The 17153-nt window shown below is 43.4% G+C and overlaps 1 protein-coding gene and 1 non-coding gene across 2 annotated transcripts in view; both read left to right on the top strand.

Moving 5' to 3' along the window:
- LOC138300853 (mitochondrial import inner membrane translocase subunit Tim23-like) overlaps positions 1-7613 on the top strand; it is a 51751-nt gene extending 44138 nt beyond the window's left edge. Inside the window, exon 7 of the mRNA XM_069240668.1 lies at positions 6119-7613. Coding sequence (XP_069096769.1) covers positions 6119-6234 — 116 coding nt within the window. The 3' untranslated portion in view covers positions 6235-7613. The remainder of the gene's footprint in view (positions 1-6118) is intronic.
- Positions 2509-2711, top strand: LOC138302275 (small nucleolar RNA SNORA74). Its single transcript, XR_011205364.1, has one exon. It is a non-coding gene; the product is annotated as a small nucleolar RNA SNORA74 (small nucleolar RNA).
- Positions 7614-17153: the final 9540 nt, after the last annotated feature.

Consider the following 17153-nt stretch of genomic DNA (forward strand, 5'->3'; position numbering starts at 1 on the left):
GCCCTGTCAGTGTAGTACATAAGGGTATGTTTTGCATTAAGAGTATGAAGAGCCCAGCTATTGTCTGGTTGAGGGAAAAAGACCCGGAGCTTTATAGTTTGGTTGAGAAGATAAGGGGAGACTGTCTTTTGGAGTTTGTCCTGAGCACCACTTTTGACTTGGACTTAATCAAAATACCAGGTTGCAAACTTCCAAGCCCACAACTAGATGCCAGGAGTATGGAGAGGATCAGTCTACAGCACTACGTGCTACAGATTCTCACCGGGTAATATTTTCCTTCTTTAGAATCTTGCATACTTTCTCATTAGATGCGACTTCTGAAGTAAGAACTCACTGATAACAAATGATTGCTTATACTTATTACAAACAATTTGTATTTTTACTTCCCTGTGTGAAGGTACATAAAACTAAAGCTTACATTGGGGCACAGGGGTGGATAAACTAAACATGCAAACTCCTACCCCTTCTAGAGTACAGTAACTGCTTTTGGATTTCGTCCCAGTTTGTGTGGGACAGGGTAGAATTTTTTTTTTTTTTTGTCTGACCTGTAGTGCCTCCTCATTGTCCGTACCGCTATCATTCAACATATGCATGTTGCCTCCTCGTAGAAAGTAGGGTCAGTCTTGCTTCACATGAACAGACCATTTGTAGAACACTTGAACTGCAACCATAAATTTTTTTAGATCGCTTTAACTGAACACCACCTTTTTTTCCAAAACAAATAGTCTGCTTGTGGCCATGGCAAGACTTAATCCAAAACAGGTAATTTGGATGTGGGTTTTTTTTATGTTTAAAATGGGGTTTAATTCAAAACCTTTTGCTTAAACGGCCAGCAACCAGATCCATGCTCTAGCAGACTTTTGTTTATTTTCTTAAATTTAACATTTCCAGCAATACAAGAAAGCTTTTTTTTTTTTTTTTGTCCTTGCCCAACCAAAGTATTTTCGCACTTTTTGAACAACATAACCTTGTGTTCGGTGGCATGTGTAGCTGCAGATACACATGCTGTGCATAGTCCGCCGTCTGGTGTTGGGCTCGGAGTGTTACAAGTTGTTTTTCTTCGAAGAAGTCTTTTCGAGTCACGAGACTGAGGGACTCCTCCTACTTTGGTTCCATTGCGCATGGGCGTCGACTCCATCTTAGATTGTTTTTTTTTCCCGCCATCGGGTTCGGACGTGTTCCTTTTCGCTCTGTGTTTCGGGTCGGAAAGTTAGTCAGAATCTCGAAAAAAAATCCGTCGGTATTGTTTCGTTCGGTACCCGGGTTAGATTAGACAGATCGACACCGAATCTTGAAGAAGCTCTGGTAGCCCTTCGGGGTAATTTCGATCACCCGTCGGGGCCTGGTCAGCCCGACCGCGTGCAACATCGAGACTGATGGAACGGACCCAGTTTCGATTCTGTCCTAAATGCCACAATAAATATCCTTACACGGACCAACATTTGGTCTGTAACTTGTGCCTGTCCCCCGAGCACAAGGAGGATACGTGCGAGGCCTGTCTCCTCCTCCCTCCTCCCTCCTCCTCCCTCCTCCTCCCTCCTCCCTCCTCCTCCCTCCTCCCTCCTCCTCCCTCCTCCCTCCTCCTCCTCCGTTTGCGTTGTAATTTTGTGCTACATAGTCCCACTCTTCAGTGTTCTTTTGGCTGTAGACAAGGATTTATTGACTGCGTCAAGTAGGATATGAAAGGAGGAAGATAGATGTTGGGCCGGCGGGGTCAAACGCAGTGACTACATTCAAAAGGATAACGCATGTCACCTCAAAGTCTCATGACCTTATAAAGCCACTTTACCTGTAGCCTTGTTTGTGTTTATGAATACTGACGTAAAGATTTTGTTCATGCCCTTGCTGTGGGATCTACACTGCAAAACTCAATGGCTGTTTTACTTTTTTGTGGAGACCTGCATTTTAGACTTTTATTTAATCTAGCCGTTTCTGCATCTTTGCTTAATGCAGACTTTCCTTCCTTTAATTTGGTGTCAGACACTTTATGGTGTTCTCTTTGGTTTGTCCATGTGCACACACAACTTTTTTGATGGAGTCTTTAGGGAAGAGCAGAGATTCTAATCCTTTTGAACTACTGTGGACTCCAGCTGAATCATTGGTGAAATCTGGTGACCCCACTGAGTCGTCATTAGAAGCTGTGGACCCCCAGCCTAAGCATGTTTGAGTTTGTACCTCAGAACGATACAGAAGTACAAAAACAAGTACACACCAAACACATGCTCAAATACTTAAATGTTGTGTAATTAACGATCAAATATAGAAAAGGTTTTCAGTTTTGCTTCTTTATTTGTATGTACATTTAACTGATTTATGCTAATCCTATTTACAACTGTAGGGGACCCCGTGATTAGGCCTTTCTAACCCTCCCCGGGTCCTCGGACCACAGGTTAAGATCCACGGGGATGTCTGTATTACCTTCAGGATTAAAATACACAATATCCAACGCCAGAAATATTGATCTTTCACTAAAAAGATTGTGTTCACCAATTAAACCCGACTTGTGGCCCCAGCAGTAGTCAGCTGTCCTTGCATTGCTATGCTTGTGACAGTGTTACACTGCTGGAAGATTAAGGCGTTGCCACTTCAATCTGGTAGTCGGCGCTACTGTTTTGGTGGCGACTGGCTTCAGTGTTTGGCAGTGCCGTGCTTCCTCGAGAGTGCGCTGGATGATGCCATGGCTATCCAGAGCTAGACTGGAAGCACACACTCTTTCAGATTAAGTGCTCCAAGTGTTACGGGGAGTTTGTTTAGGTTTGGCTTGAGGTAGCGCACGTGTGCTGTTGGTGGCAACGATCTGTTGCATCTTTTTAAAAACGAAAGGAGTTTTGGGCCCTCCGTTACCATGTAGCAGCTTTAATATTATTCTTTTTCATCGCTTCACTTTGTCTGTTTTTTCTTTTTTTTTTTCTTCACTGGGGCTTGGACAAAGCACTTACTCATTTCTAGATTAGTATTCGTCCATGCTGCTTGCCCTCGGATTGTGGTACCCTTTTTTGCTTCCAACAAACCTTGAAACCACCAAAGGTGAGGATTGCACTTTCCAGTATTTTAGAGAGCTGAACAACTGAATGCAAACAACTAGCAGTAACCAAACTTTGTGGCATGTGACCAGTTTCCCAAACATACGTTTTATCCATTTGCTGCTTTCATTGATTATGAAGCTGTAAACGTACTTGCTTCTTCAAGACTATTGCTACCCCGTATGTTTTTTCTGAATTAGGATTTGTTGATGTCTCACATGCCTCGTTTGGTAGTTGTCTTTTATAATCCAGCGGTTGTTTTATTCCTCATTCACCAGTGATTTCTAAAGGTTTTTTTTCACCTTTACCTCTACCCACCCCAACTCCAAAAATCACCCTTGCTCCCCCTTACCTCTACCCACTGCCCTCGAACTTGAACATCACTCACCGCCTATTACATCAGTGCGCCCCTGAACTCTCAAGTAACCCTCACATGTCTTTACAGCTACGCACCACTGATCCTCAAAATGTCCCCGCCTTAACTCTACCCATTCCTGAACCCTCCCACTCACGACCTATACTTTAGGTCTAGCCTGAGACGGTGCATGAGTGGTTGCTTGCAAGACATTTAATAACAGCAGCGTCGGAGATAAATCTAACTTTGTCTTGGAGTGCTTTAAAGTGAGTAAGGCTGCAGCACACTCCCTTGGACATGCAGCACTCGTGTAGCAGTTTTACCCAACAATATCACCCATTTCAGGGCATTGGAAAAGGCATCCAGCAGCAGTAAAGCCAAAGCCTTCCTCTTCAGCATTATACCTACCAGTTCTTTTAAGGCATAGGTCGGGGATATGGCTACCGTGTTCAGGCTCTTGGGCCAACGAACTATCCAATAATCCTTAAAAGGACAAGTTCATGGAGCTCACTGGGACCCAGGTTCTGTTTGCCCTGAATCCAGACGACTTGGTGGTGGTTGTTGGGTTTCAGGACTCCTCCCCGTCCTGCATCCCTCAGGCATTACCTGTTGTTTCAGGTAGGCTATGACTGCTTTGTTTTTGGCACTCCGCTTTGCCCTCATTAATTCTCCTTGGCAGTTACGGAAACGATAACAAAAGTAATAATGGCCACTGCACCTGTTTAGAGGCTGTCAAACTCAGTCTCCCATAACTCTAAGCATGGTTGCTAAAGGAGAGCACACTCCAACAGGTATGAATAACCTCCAGACGATGGCTGAACTATTGACATTACCAGATTCTCTATCAATAAGCTGAAGTCAAGACTTCTTCACAGATGCTCAAGTTCATAGGAGCCATGCTAGGTACAGTGCTATTCTGAGCTTCATCGCGACATCACATAGTCACTTTTAGGGCTATAATCCGGATTTTTCAACCCTTGACCAGTTATCTGTTTGACTTCACGCTCGTAAAGTGTTTAGTAAATACCACAGGATTGGGATCTGTTGCCACTTACACATTTAGCGTCCAGTCTTAGTCGGGGATGGTTCATGCAGAGACACTGGACTCCTAGCAGAGAATCTCGGGTATCAGTGTATATTCAGTTCTGTGGAAACTATCAAAGCGTTAACGCGCTATGTCCGTAGTAAATCCCTAATCTGCCACAACTGCCTGCGTCAAGTTAGTTCCGCTGCAGATCCAGTCATTCATTTGATAGACATCCTCATGTCGACATTTAAATTTAGTTTCCCGATTAGGGAAAAGCCTGTGCGCTTCTCAAGTGTACAACAGTTGAGTATAAGGCAGGAACTTCTTCCGCCCTTTTCCACACAGCGTGTAGGTGGAACGTGTCTTACCGTGTATGTTTCAGACCTGAAAGCACATCAACTTTAAAGGAGAAAATTTCCTCGCCTGTAAATGGCTGGTATTTGTGTCAGGTCACGGAATGTAACATAAGCCTTTACCTCGCCTGTCACCCGCTTCTTTTGTGATAGGGAGCCTACACCCTGAAAGGGAGAGGTGACTTGATCTGTTTGCTATCGGCTGAGGCAGCTGTGCTTGACTGCAAGGAAGGAATGTGGCTGTGGCCTATCGGCTGGACGCAATATGCGGAGGGAGGGGCGCCTACAAAAAGAAACGCCTGTTACTCGCGTCCGCCCAGCAACAACGTTAACCTTTTGAACGTTTTTCTGCAGAGCATGCATAATTAAGGTCTGCTAGTGTCGACTACGTGCAGTACGATTCTGCTCTTTGCTACACAAACCTTCCTTTGGAAAATAACGCGACTGTACAAGTAAACCATCGTTTCCTCAATGACTATAAGGGCCTGCTAACCCATTTGTTTGTGGCAAAAGGAGCATGGCGTCTCCAAACTGCATGTTCTGTTTTCTCGTCAGGGATTTCGTGTAGGCTCGTTAAATACCGGGCGTAGGGGAATGAATTTCAACTCGCTCAGTTAATGTTTTTCCGTTTTTCCTGGGTTGTGTACAGACAGGAATAATCTGTAAACTAGCTTCAAGAGAGTTCTCTCACACATCATTGTTTTACTAACTCTGGGCGTAATTTGATAGATTATGGGGCGGTACATACGAGATGCAGAAGTGTTAATAATCTTTCCTAATATTTAAACGTCTTGGAGCCAAGGGTCATAGTAGGGTCTGTGCTTTGAACTAATCTATGTCGTAAATAGTAGTTTCATTTTTTTTCTTCTTTTTTTTTCCCGCCATCCTTATTTAGCCAGTTTATGTTCTCTGCAAATCTATATTTATTTTAGATTTTGTGGAAAAAAAACTGTCGGTAGTATGTTTCTGCGTTCCTTTCCAGATAAATTTACACATGCTTACATTTCTGATGGGTTTAATGATTAAATGCATTTATAAGCAATAGCGACACGCTCTTTTGAAAACATGAACATTGTACTTCAAACGCGCGCACTTCAGCTATAAACTGATTTGGGACCCCACCGTCCTTGAGAATTTAAGATTGCAGGTTAGCAGATATTTATTTTTTGTTCCGCACGGCTGCTATAACAACTTGCAATGTCTGCCTTTGAGATGATGCAAAAGCATGTTCATTAGTGTACAGGTATGCTGAATAAGTCTGTCCATTAGTTTTATTTTCTGTGTAACATGTTGCTTCTGTAAACATGAAGTTTTTATCGCGACCTGCTTCATCTTCGTAACTCTCATTTTTCCTTTCCAGGAGGAATCCGTGGCGTTGCCCGTGGCGGTCTGATGGGCCTAACACTTACCAGTCTTTATGCAATATATAACAACTGGGATCACATGAAGAGTTCTATATCCCGGCAGTCACTTTGAAGGACTAGAAATGCCCCTTTAATTTCCTTCTACAAACTGTTTTTCCATGGTGTTGTTTGACTTCTGATGTGTAGTTCATCTGAAGCGTGGAAGACATCAGGCAGGGCTGGTGAGGATTGCAGCTCTGCTCCGGTTACTAAGGTGGCTTCATAAAAATGCCATGACGTACCACCCCGGCCTCTGTTGTGCGGATCAGAAGCAACATGGTTTCTGCCTTCCAGGAACCCAGGCGCCCACTTGTGCAGAGTCAACTTTATTTTTAACTTAATTTGGGTCTGAGATATACGTAATCTGGGATTATTAACACTCAACGCCTGTGTTTCACGGTGACCTTTCAAAGATAACTAACTTAATTGTTTTTGTATTTATTTCCCATGGTTAGCAGAAATTATGATGATGGCTTCTTCTAAGAAATGTCCAATTGCACCTTAGTCCACTCTCAAAATAATCTCGGTGTGATTAGGCAAATAAGTGAAGTCACATGAACATTTATGTTGCACCCTGCGACAATGTTCAGATAAAACGAGCCGTTATATTTTTGTTCCCAGGACCGATTTTGAAACGTGCGTTACGCCCCCCACCTATCTTGCAGTACTCTTGAAAGAGCTGAGCCTTTATGAGAACCTGCCATGTGACTTTCTTTTTTGTTGATAGTTTTTGCACCCCACGACTTAGTACTTCCTGGATATATTTTTTAGGGTCTGTTACTCAAGATGTTGCTTTAACAAACTTCACGCACTTTAATGACCTCAGCAGTCTTGGAAGGACTCTCTCAGCGCTATTGAGTAGCTTTACTTCTCCCACTGGAACCTAGTAACTGCATTGCCAGCAAAATACAAACCCCTTGTAGTGTTCTTGTGTGTTGTGCAGGAAAACTCGCTCAGAATTTACACTTGAGAAATTTGGTGTACAGAATGCATCTAACGTAAGAACATAGTAAGTACCCATATGTTAACTTATTGGACCTATTCCAGCTAAATTGACCCAACCTGAAAACAAGAGGACAGGTGGCGAAGAGTTGGGAACATGTCAGCTATTTTATCTCTAAAGATATCTACTTCATTTAGTTCTAAGAAATCTATTCTAATCCTTCTCCAGCCTTTCTGCTATAAATATAAAATGTGCCGTTTTTCAGTTTGTTTTATCTATGTTGACACCGGTTTTTAATGTTACTGTACTACTATACGAATTACCAGTGTTTCTGCTCATGTCTGGTATGACCTCTCCTGTACAGAGAAAAGGACATGTAATTGTACCCGCATCCAACTTGTTAGTCTAGGCCATCAAGTGTATGCTTTTTCAGACCATCGTACGTAAAGTCACAAGACCACTTGTTGTAGTGGGTTGTATTGGTAATAAAACTGACTACCACCAAAATAGTATATGGTTTACATCTTTCATGCTCGTGGAAGGTGTATTTGAAAATGTAAAAGTTCTGTGGAAGGAATTTGTTGCTATTTAGCCTTATACGCACCCTCTTAACATTTGGGGATTTGGAGCAAGTTATAGTTAACTTGATTTGTGAATCGTGTTAAGATGTGCTCTCTGTAATATTGTCCATTTGTAACTGGTAAGTCTTACACTCTTGAACCATGGTATTAAAAAGAAGTGTGTGCCTTTTACTACAAGTTTCATGATCCAAGGAAAAACTAGTGAGGGGGGGATCTTTTCTATATGGGTTACTTCACGAAGATTTTCATCGAGCTCGGAGCTATTGTAATTGGAAAACACAAAACCAGCAGTTGCTTGGGCTTAGTGTTGTGTTGGATGTAGGTTAATGCTTGAAAATCAGTTGCCCATTCCATGCACATCGGATTTTAGTTAGCCTTTGCACCATTCATTATATTTTTCAAAAACGTTTTTGCTGTGTAGCTTAGAAAATGGCTTTATTTTTCAATTGGTGTCTGGGTGTTCACGTTTGTTTGCTCTCCCTCTACAGTAAATGCTATATGCTGCTGTCTGTGGGGAAGAACGTATGTCGGCAAGTTTCCCTGCCACTTTCAGCATCTGTCTTAATGACTGATGTTGCACAGGAAAGTTTTTAGCATGAAGTGTGTGCATAATTTCTCTAAAAATAGTTAAAGGTTTATGTTTTTGCGAACAATCCTGAAAAGAACCCTGCTATTATCCAGTTAAGGTATCCAACGCACATAATAACTCAAGCTGCCTTCAGTGATTTTCCTTTTGGTAGGCAGTCTTTTGTATCAGATGCCATCTGCAAAGTGGGTTTCTGTGTATGGGAAAGTGTGAGGGGTGTGATGGGATACTATGCACAATACATACCATATAAGTAAGTAAGAAAGAGGAGGGGGGGACCGGGAGATTAAGCTGGTCCAGTGTACACTCTTCCAACCATAGTACGAACACAAAAGTACACTGTTCCACGTCAGGAGCAATAGGGAGACCTGGGTATTCAGGAGTAAAACCCTCAAGCATCACAGTGGATGACTCGCATCATCATCGGGTAATACTCCACGCCAGGCTGGCAGTGCAGTGCCTGACCGGCTCCCCAGCAGGGGAGCAGCAAGCCGTATTGTTCTTGATAGTAACTGGTAAATCCCAGCTATCTTAAGCGACCGTGTCTACATTCAGGCACAGACGCACGAAGGAGGGAACAAAGAAATTGGAGTAAAATTGGTTATTCATCACTACATATTTCATAATTTAATCAATAGTCAGTGATGAAACCAAGATTAAAAATAAGGGAAAGTAATCAGTTGAGTATCAATGCTCAATTACTTTCACAAACAGTAAACTCAGGAGGATGTCATTCTGGAAATCCCTTAAACTAGGTCAACATGTTTCGTGTCATGCGGTCCCAAAGGATCCAGTGACGCTTCATCAGGACAAAGAAATACAAAAAGGTGGATCAGCTCTTCTCCTAAATCCAAAACATATGACAGTGCACAAGTTTAAAAAGGTATCAGCCGTTCACTTACATTGCAGTAAACAAGGAGTCGTTGTCAGGTCGCCCGCCCCCAAGTTAGGATCGGGCTCCTTGGTAAGTGCGTTCCAAGGACTCGGACGATTATTATTTTATCGTCGGTCCAGACTCAGGACCTACCCTCCGTGAACGCCAAACCGCAAGACAACGATTTCCAGAATGACATCCTCCTGAGTTTACTGTTTGTGAAAGTAATTGAGCATTGATACTCAACTGATTACTTTCCCTTGTTTTTAATCTTGGTTTCATCACTGACTATTGATTAAATTATGAAATATGTAGTGATGAATAACCAATTTTACTCCAATTTCTTTGTTCTCTCCTTCGTGCGTCTGTGCCTGAATGTAGACACGGTCGCTTAAGATAGCTGGGATTTACCAGTTACTGTCAAGAACAATACTGCTTGCTGCTCCCCTGCTGGGGAGCCCGTCAGGCACTGCACTGCCAGCCTGGCGTGGAGTATTACCCGATGATGATGCGAGTCATCCACTGTGATGCTTGAGGGTTTTACTCCTGAATACTCAGGTCTCCCTATTGCTCAATACATACCATAACCCGCAAATGTGATCCTTCGGGTTTGTGCGTGTTTGAACAATAATTAACCTATTTTGTTCATGAATTTCAGAGGCATACATAAAAAAAAACTTTATCAAGAATTGGTTGAAATTTGTTATTCCAATAACCATGGTGGGTGAAATGCGCTTTGATGGTAGGTGAGCAGGCTTACGAATTTGTACATGTGTGAATGTTGTGTGTTGAGATATGATGGCTTTATTTACATAGTATGGATGGTGTTTGGTGGTATGAGAGTTGAGGGGATGGTGTGAAGGTAAGGGTGTGATTGCATATGATGGGTGTTTATTTGTCAGATCTAGATGAAACATGACATCCTTTCACTAGGCTTAACTTATTAATTTCACACAGATTCAACGCTTATTACACTCCATATATCTTTTCTGCAACCCTGTCTTAGCAATTAACCTTAAACCTTGACATAACATCTGCAAGCTACACATTCACAAAAATTCATCAAACTGGGCCAAACCTATTGGAGAATGTGCCCTTCTTTGACCCACCCACCCCTGTTAAATGTGCACCCCCTGCACCCTTCCAAAGACTTGATGGACCTACATGACCGAATGCTAGGAGTCAGTTAATCACACCAAACCACTGACCTATTTGGTTCTGTTCAGTGTCGGGTACTAGCAAATAAAAACCTATTTGGACAAACCACCTCCCTGGAATGTGGACCTAAGCGATTTTCCAGTGGTTGAGATTAATTCTAGTATTTCTTTCATACTTCAGTCACCTTGTTTGTTGCTGTTGACACCACACGTGATGGGTGTGCCCAGATGTGGGTCTCATTCTCACTGTGCCCTTAAACAAACCATACCTCATTGACGAGACTGAAGTAGGCCAAAGCTGGTCTGAGGTTGCTTGTGTTACTGTGCAAAGGGACCTCACCCAGCAGTTCTTGATGGACTGTTCCTTTTGGAGCAGGGCCAAGACACATGGCATGTCTTTCTAGAGTGGCACAGTGGGCTGGAATGAGGCCCATGGTGATTTGCTAGTGGCTCAGATTAAGACAAGTTTTCCTTTCAAGACCTTGCTGGTTGCTCTTTTCTGGGAAACCCATCCACCATGTATTGGCACTAATCCTGAATGTAGGAAATCTGCATTCTCTGAGAGGTGACACCAGACTTTTCTCCTTTTGCTGGACCCCATATTTGTGCTGACTTTAGAATTCTGTGCACTCTGCAGGTGCTACCCATTAGTAAAACGCGTGGCCTCCTCTTTTAATGATGGTAAAACTGGCATACTCCCAATTGGGATATTTAACTTGCATGTAAGTTCTTATTATATGGTACAAAAGGCCTGTAAGTTAAATGCTGGTCGGCAATGAACAGCAGCACCTGTTCCATCTGCTGCAGTGGTCGTGCAAAACATCATCGTTTCAGGCATAACCGGCGTGGCCTGATTGTGACAGTTCTAATTTCGTTTTTAAACTGCTACAAACTACTTTTGACAGGTCAAAACTGTCTTTTAAATATTCAGTTACCCCTATGTAGGTCCTAAAGTTCAGAAGGCAGGGTGCACTGTATTTAAACTTGGTACATGTAGAAATTTAATGTTAATGTGCCCTTAGCAGTGACTAGCAGCCAGAAGCTTTTTTTTTTTTTTTTTTTTTTTTTTTTTTTTTTTTTTGACTGTGGCAGGCCTAGCTGTCCTAGTTGAGGGGGGGGGAAAAAAAAAAAAAAAAACCTGAGTGGAGATTTAACATTTCAATACCATATTTTTGGAATGGGACTAGCTTGAAAAATTAACACTTATTTTTAATAGTTATTAAAAATCTAATTCAACATTGAAGTGAGGTTTTTAATAAATTTTCAGGAAAAGTAACCATTCTTGGAGGGTTTATTTGCATTTGATTTTCCCATTGCTGCCAGCCAGTAATTGGCATTTAAGTAGGTGTGGAATAGTGCCCAGGAGCTAACCGTAGGCTGACTTGAATGGGCAGAGAGGACTCCTGAACCTTGCAGAATAGGGAGGTTGGGGGCTGTGAGCACTTTTTTTTTTTTTTTAACCTTTGTATCGGATCCTGCTTGACCAGTTTGCTGGGCACACTTGAAAGGGAGAAAACAAGGTGGCAAGATAATTCTTGTGTATCCACTGTCTGGTTTCAGAAAGACCTGCTCCGTCCCACAAGACCTTTGTCTCTAGATTTTACATATAATACTGGATGCATGTATGAAAGAAAGCGAAATGGGGCTAGAACAGTCCTTTTGTATCTACTGTCTGGTTGCTGGAAAACCCTACTTTCGTTCCACCAAACTTCTGTGTGGCTTTTATTGTGAGTGCTTCAGATTGGATTTTGTTGTTAGGTATGCAAGTACACTGGGACTACAGTAGTACATTGATTACAGTCTTTAAAGCCCCTGTTTAGTGAGGCTGAAGTCATTTGCCATTTTGAGAATGCCCAAAGTGGGTTGGGTTGACCTATGGAACTTTTAACCAATTGGTTAGTCTGTGCCCAGGGGTAAGTCCCAGGTGTAAGTATTACATATCCAGGCACACACTACAGAACACTCCTAAACCGGAGGAAGATCAGAAAAGAATTTAACCTGCAGTCTGTGACCTGAGGAAAGCCCAGAAGGACTTGGCCTGTGCGCTCTTGTACCCAGAACAAAAGTGGGCTTCAAGGGTGATACGGCTCTTCTCAGGTTCAAGCTGTAAGGACAAACTACAAGAGGCCTTTCCTTCAGCTTACCAGTGGCAACAAGACCCTGCTTTTTGAGGCACACAGGATGCCTTGCAGAGTCCAAAGTTCCTCCCCTGAGGTCCTGGGGTATTTAGAAGTGCATTCCTGTTGTGGATTGGGACTTGAAGTACAAACGTCAGAGGGTAAAATCTTTAAACAGAATTAACTCTGTTGGTATATCCAACCCATGCTCCTTCAGTTTATTCAGATTGCGTCTAGAGCCCAGTCTACTGCCAACCATTAGCTATAATTGCAATTTTAAGCTTCTTGGTGCCATTTTTATTTGAAACCTCAATCTCTAGTTCCCCTTATCGAAATGGTCACTTTATATTACATTTTGCTCTCTTGTATTTAATTTAGTTAGGGATTGTTTTTTTTTGTATTCCAACTTTATTTGTGTTTTAGTACTGCACACATTTCAAACATGGCCCTACGTGAAGCCTGTCTGCTTTGTGCCATGTCTTCCGGTAGGGTTGAACTCCTGGCTCTGATTATTCCTTGAGGTGGGTAGTTGCCTACCCCAAATCATAATCCAATTTCTTACACTGAAATACTTATAGGCGTCTGCCAAATTTTGTGCCAATTTGTCACACAGCACCATGTTCTTAGCAAATTAACCCCCCCCCCCCCCCTTTAATTGACTTCTCTCCATTTTAATGGACTTACATTTGTAAACTTCAAGAACACTCAACATGCAAAGTCCCTGATTTTGTGTGCATTTGTCAAACAGTGCTAAAGTTAGTAGCAATTCCAACAGTGAATGTATACCACAGTGTTGATCCTTTGAAGCCCATGGGGTATCTTTTTCAAATCCTTATTCAAGAACTACAAAACGGATTTGGAAAAAAAAAAAGCATGCTGTAGGAAGTTGGCTCTGTATGTGCTATTTCAAAGTAAGGAATAGCATGCACAGAGTCCAAGGGTTCCCCTTAGAGGTAAAATAGTGGTAAAAAGAGATAATACTAATGCTCTATTTTGTGGTAGTGTGGTCGAGCAGTAGGCTTATCCAAGGAGTAGTGTTAAGCATTTGTTGTACATACACATAGACAATAAATGAGGTACACACACTCAGAGACAAATCCAGCCAATAGGTTTTGTTATAGAAAAATATCTTTTCTTAGTTTATTTTAAGAACCGCAGGTTCAAATTTAACATGTAATATCTTGTTTGAAAGGTATTGCAGGTAAGTACATTAGGAACTTTGAATCATTTCAATTGCATGTATACTTCAAGTTATTCACAAATAGCTATTTTAAAAGTGGACACTTAGTGCAATTTTCACAGTTCCTGGGGGAGGTAAGTTGTTGTTAGTTTTACCAGGTAAGTAAGACACTTACAGGGTTCAGTTCTTGGTCCAAGGTAGCCCACCGTTGGGGGTTCAGAGCAATCCCAAAGTTACCACACCAGCAGCTCAGGGCCGGTCAGGTGCAGAGTTCAAAGTGGTGCCCAAAACGTATAGGCTTCAATGGAAAGAAGGGGGTGCCCCGGTTCCAGTCTTCCAGCAGGTAAGTACCCGCGTCTTCGGAGGGCAGACCAGGGGGGTTTTGTAGGGCACCGGGGGGGACACAAGCCCACACAGAAATTTCACCCTCAGCGGCGCGGGGGTGGCCGGGTGCAGTGTTAGAACAAGCGTCGGGTTCGCAATGGAAGTCAATGAGAGATCAAGGGATCTCTTCAGCGCTGCAGGCAGGCAAGGGGGGGGGCTTCCTCGGGGAAACCTCCACTTGGGCAAGGGAGAGGGACTCCTGGGGGTCACTTCTGCAGTGAAAGTCCGGTCCTTCAGGTCCTGGGGGCTGCGGGTGCAGGGTCTTTTCCAGGCGTTGGGACTTAGGTTTCAGAGTCGCGGTCAGGGGAAGCCTCGGGATTCCCTCTGCAGGCGGCGCTGTGGGGGCTCAGGGGGGACAGGTTTTGGTACACAGTCGTAGAGTAGTCCGGGGGTCCTCCCTGAGGTGTTGGTTCTCCACCAGCCGAGTCGGGGTCGCCGGGTGCAGTGTTGCAAGTCTCACGCTTCTTGCGGGGAGATTGCAGGGTTCTTTAAAGCTGCTCCTTTGGATAAAGTTGCAGTCTTTTTGGAGCAGGTCCGCTGTCCTCGGGAGTTTCTTGTCGTCGTCGAAGCAGGGCAGTCCTCAGAGGATGCAGAGGTCGCTGGTCCCTTTGGAAGGCGTCGCTGGAGCAGAGTTCTTTGGAAGGCAGGAGACAGGCCGGTGAGTTTCTGGAGCCAAGGCAGTTGTTGTCTTCTGGTCTTCCTCTGCAGGGGTTTTCAGCTAGGCAGTCCTTCTTGTTGTTGTTGCAGGAATCTAATTTTCTAGGGTTCAGAGTAGCCCTTAAATACTAAATTTAAGGGCGTTTTTAGGTCTGGGGGGTTAGTAGCCAATGGCTACTAGCCCTGAGGGTGGGTACACCCTCTTTGTGCCTCCTCCCAAGGGGAGGGGGTCACAATCCTAACCCTATTGGGGGAATCCTCCATCTGCAAGATGGAGGATTTCTAAAAGTTAGTCACCTCAGCTCAGGACACCTTAGGGGCTGTCCTGACTGGCCAGTGACTCCTTGTTGCTTTCTTTGTTCCCTCCAGCCTTGCCGCCAAAAGTGGGGGCCGTGGCCGGAGGGGGCGGGCAACTCCACTAAGCTGGAGTGCCCTGCTGGGCTGTGACAAAGGGGTGAGCCTTTGAGGCTCACCGCCAGGTGTTACAGCTCCTGCCTGGGGGAGGTGTTAGCATCTCCACCTAGTGCAGGCTTTGTTACTGGCCTCAGAGTGACAAAGGCACTCTCCCCATGGGGCCAGCAACATGTCTCTAGTGTGGCAGGCTGCTGGAACTAGTCAGCCTACACGGACAGTCGGTTAAGTTTCAGGGGGCACCTCTAAGGTGCCCTCTGGGGTGTATTTTGCAATAAAATGTACACTGGCATCAGTGTGCATTTATTGTGCTGAGAAGTTTGATACCAAACTTCCCAGTTTTCAGTGTAGCCATTATGGTGCTGTGGAGTTCGTGTTTGACAAACTCCCAGACCATATACTCTTATGGCTACCCTGCACTTACAATGTCTAAGGTTTTGTTTAGACACTGTAGGGGTACCATGCTCATGCACTGGTACCCTCACCTATGGTATAGTGCACCCTGCCTTAGGGCTGTAAGGCCTGCTAGAGGGGTGACTGACCTATACTTGCATAGGCAGTGAGAGGCTGGCATGGCACCCTGAGGGGAGTGCCATGTCGACTTACTCGTTTTGTTCTCACTAGCACACACAAGCTGGCAAGCAGGGTGTCTGTGCTGAGTGAGAGGTCTCCAGGGTGGCATAAGACATGCTGCAGCCCTTAGAGACCTTCCTTGGCATCAGGGCCCTTGGTACTAGAAGTACCAGTTACAAGGGACTTATCTGGATGCCAGGGTCTGCCAATTGTGGATACAAAAGTACAGGTTAGGGAAAGAACACTGGTGCTGGGGCCTGGTTTAGCAGGCCTCAGCACACTTTCAATTGTAAACATAGCATCAGCAAAGGCAAAAAGTCAGGGGGCAACCATGCCAAGGAGGCATTTCCTTACACATGCTTTTTGTTTAAAGCTCTACATTCATGCCAAGTTTGGCATAAATCCGTTCAGCACTATTTGCTGCTAGAATGTGCAAAACGTCCTAAAGGAGTAAAAATGTGACACGTACACTGCTCGTGACCTCAATTGACGTCACTGATTTGATAAATGACACCATTGATGACATCAATCAAAGGTACTGCTACTGGCATTTTTGTAGTGAATTTCTGAGGTTTTTAAATGAGTTGTATGTTCTAAACAACTTTTTTTTTTTTTTTTTGGGTGTGAATTTCATAGTTTTTTTTTTTTGACGTAAGTTTGTGTACTGTATGCTAAGTGAGTTTTTTTTTTAGGTTTTTCACTAAGTTAAAATTTGAAATGGATCTATAACTTCAATCTAACTGAATATGTATTACGTTGCTTATAATTGCAGCACCATTTGAAGGATTTGCACAAAAAATAGCACACCACTGGTGTAACTGGCTAATAGTTTAGCATGGCAAAACCCATGCACATTTGTCCAGGAGATGAAAGTTAAAAGGTGCTGTCTGGAGGATAAAATAATAAGAATCTCTAATTTTAGCCCTTTTAGGAAATGTTGTGCCACAGAACAGCAAACACCGGAGGTAATTAACTACACCAAATCCGCCGAAAGTAGAACGGGTGTGTCATTGCCTCACTTTGGGTGGGGACTGCTGTTCAGTAGTTTGATTTTGGCATTTAATACATATTAGGGGGGGACACTAGGAAAGGTGCTTTATGTATAAATAGCACCATTTGATGAATTTTCAAAAATTTGGCAAGCGTTTTGCATGTTTAGCTTGCTCTTTGCATTTTAAATTTGTGCTGGTCCTTCAACTGAGGACGATCGAAATGTTAATTTGCTAGCAATTATGCTAAATTTCAAATCTTGCTGTTTACTGGTCTCTTGGTGTGTCCAGCCTAACGCAGATTCATAAAGTGTGTGTTGAAACAAAAGAGGGGGGGGGGGGGGGAGAGTGTAAAAGATTCACATGTTTAAATAAATTTGGTACAGTCTAATGAACATTCTTGGAATTTTGAAGACTGTTAGAAAGTTAAACCCACTGTAAGAATCATGGTTTTCGTCGAGATTCAACAAGGGCAGAGAAAAATTACAACTATTTTCTTGAAAGAAAAAAAAAAGAAAAAAATTTAAAATGCTGCCACAG

Source organism: Pleurodeles waltl, chromosome 6, assembly GCF_031143425.1.
Source record: "Pleurodeles waltl isolate 20211129_DDA chromosome 6, aPleWal1.hap1.20221129, whole genome shotgun sequence".
In the NCBI taxonomy this organism is placed as follows: Eukaryota; Metazoa; Chordata; class Amphibia; order Caudata; family Salamandridae; genus Pleurodeles; species Pleurodeles waltl.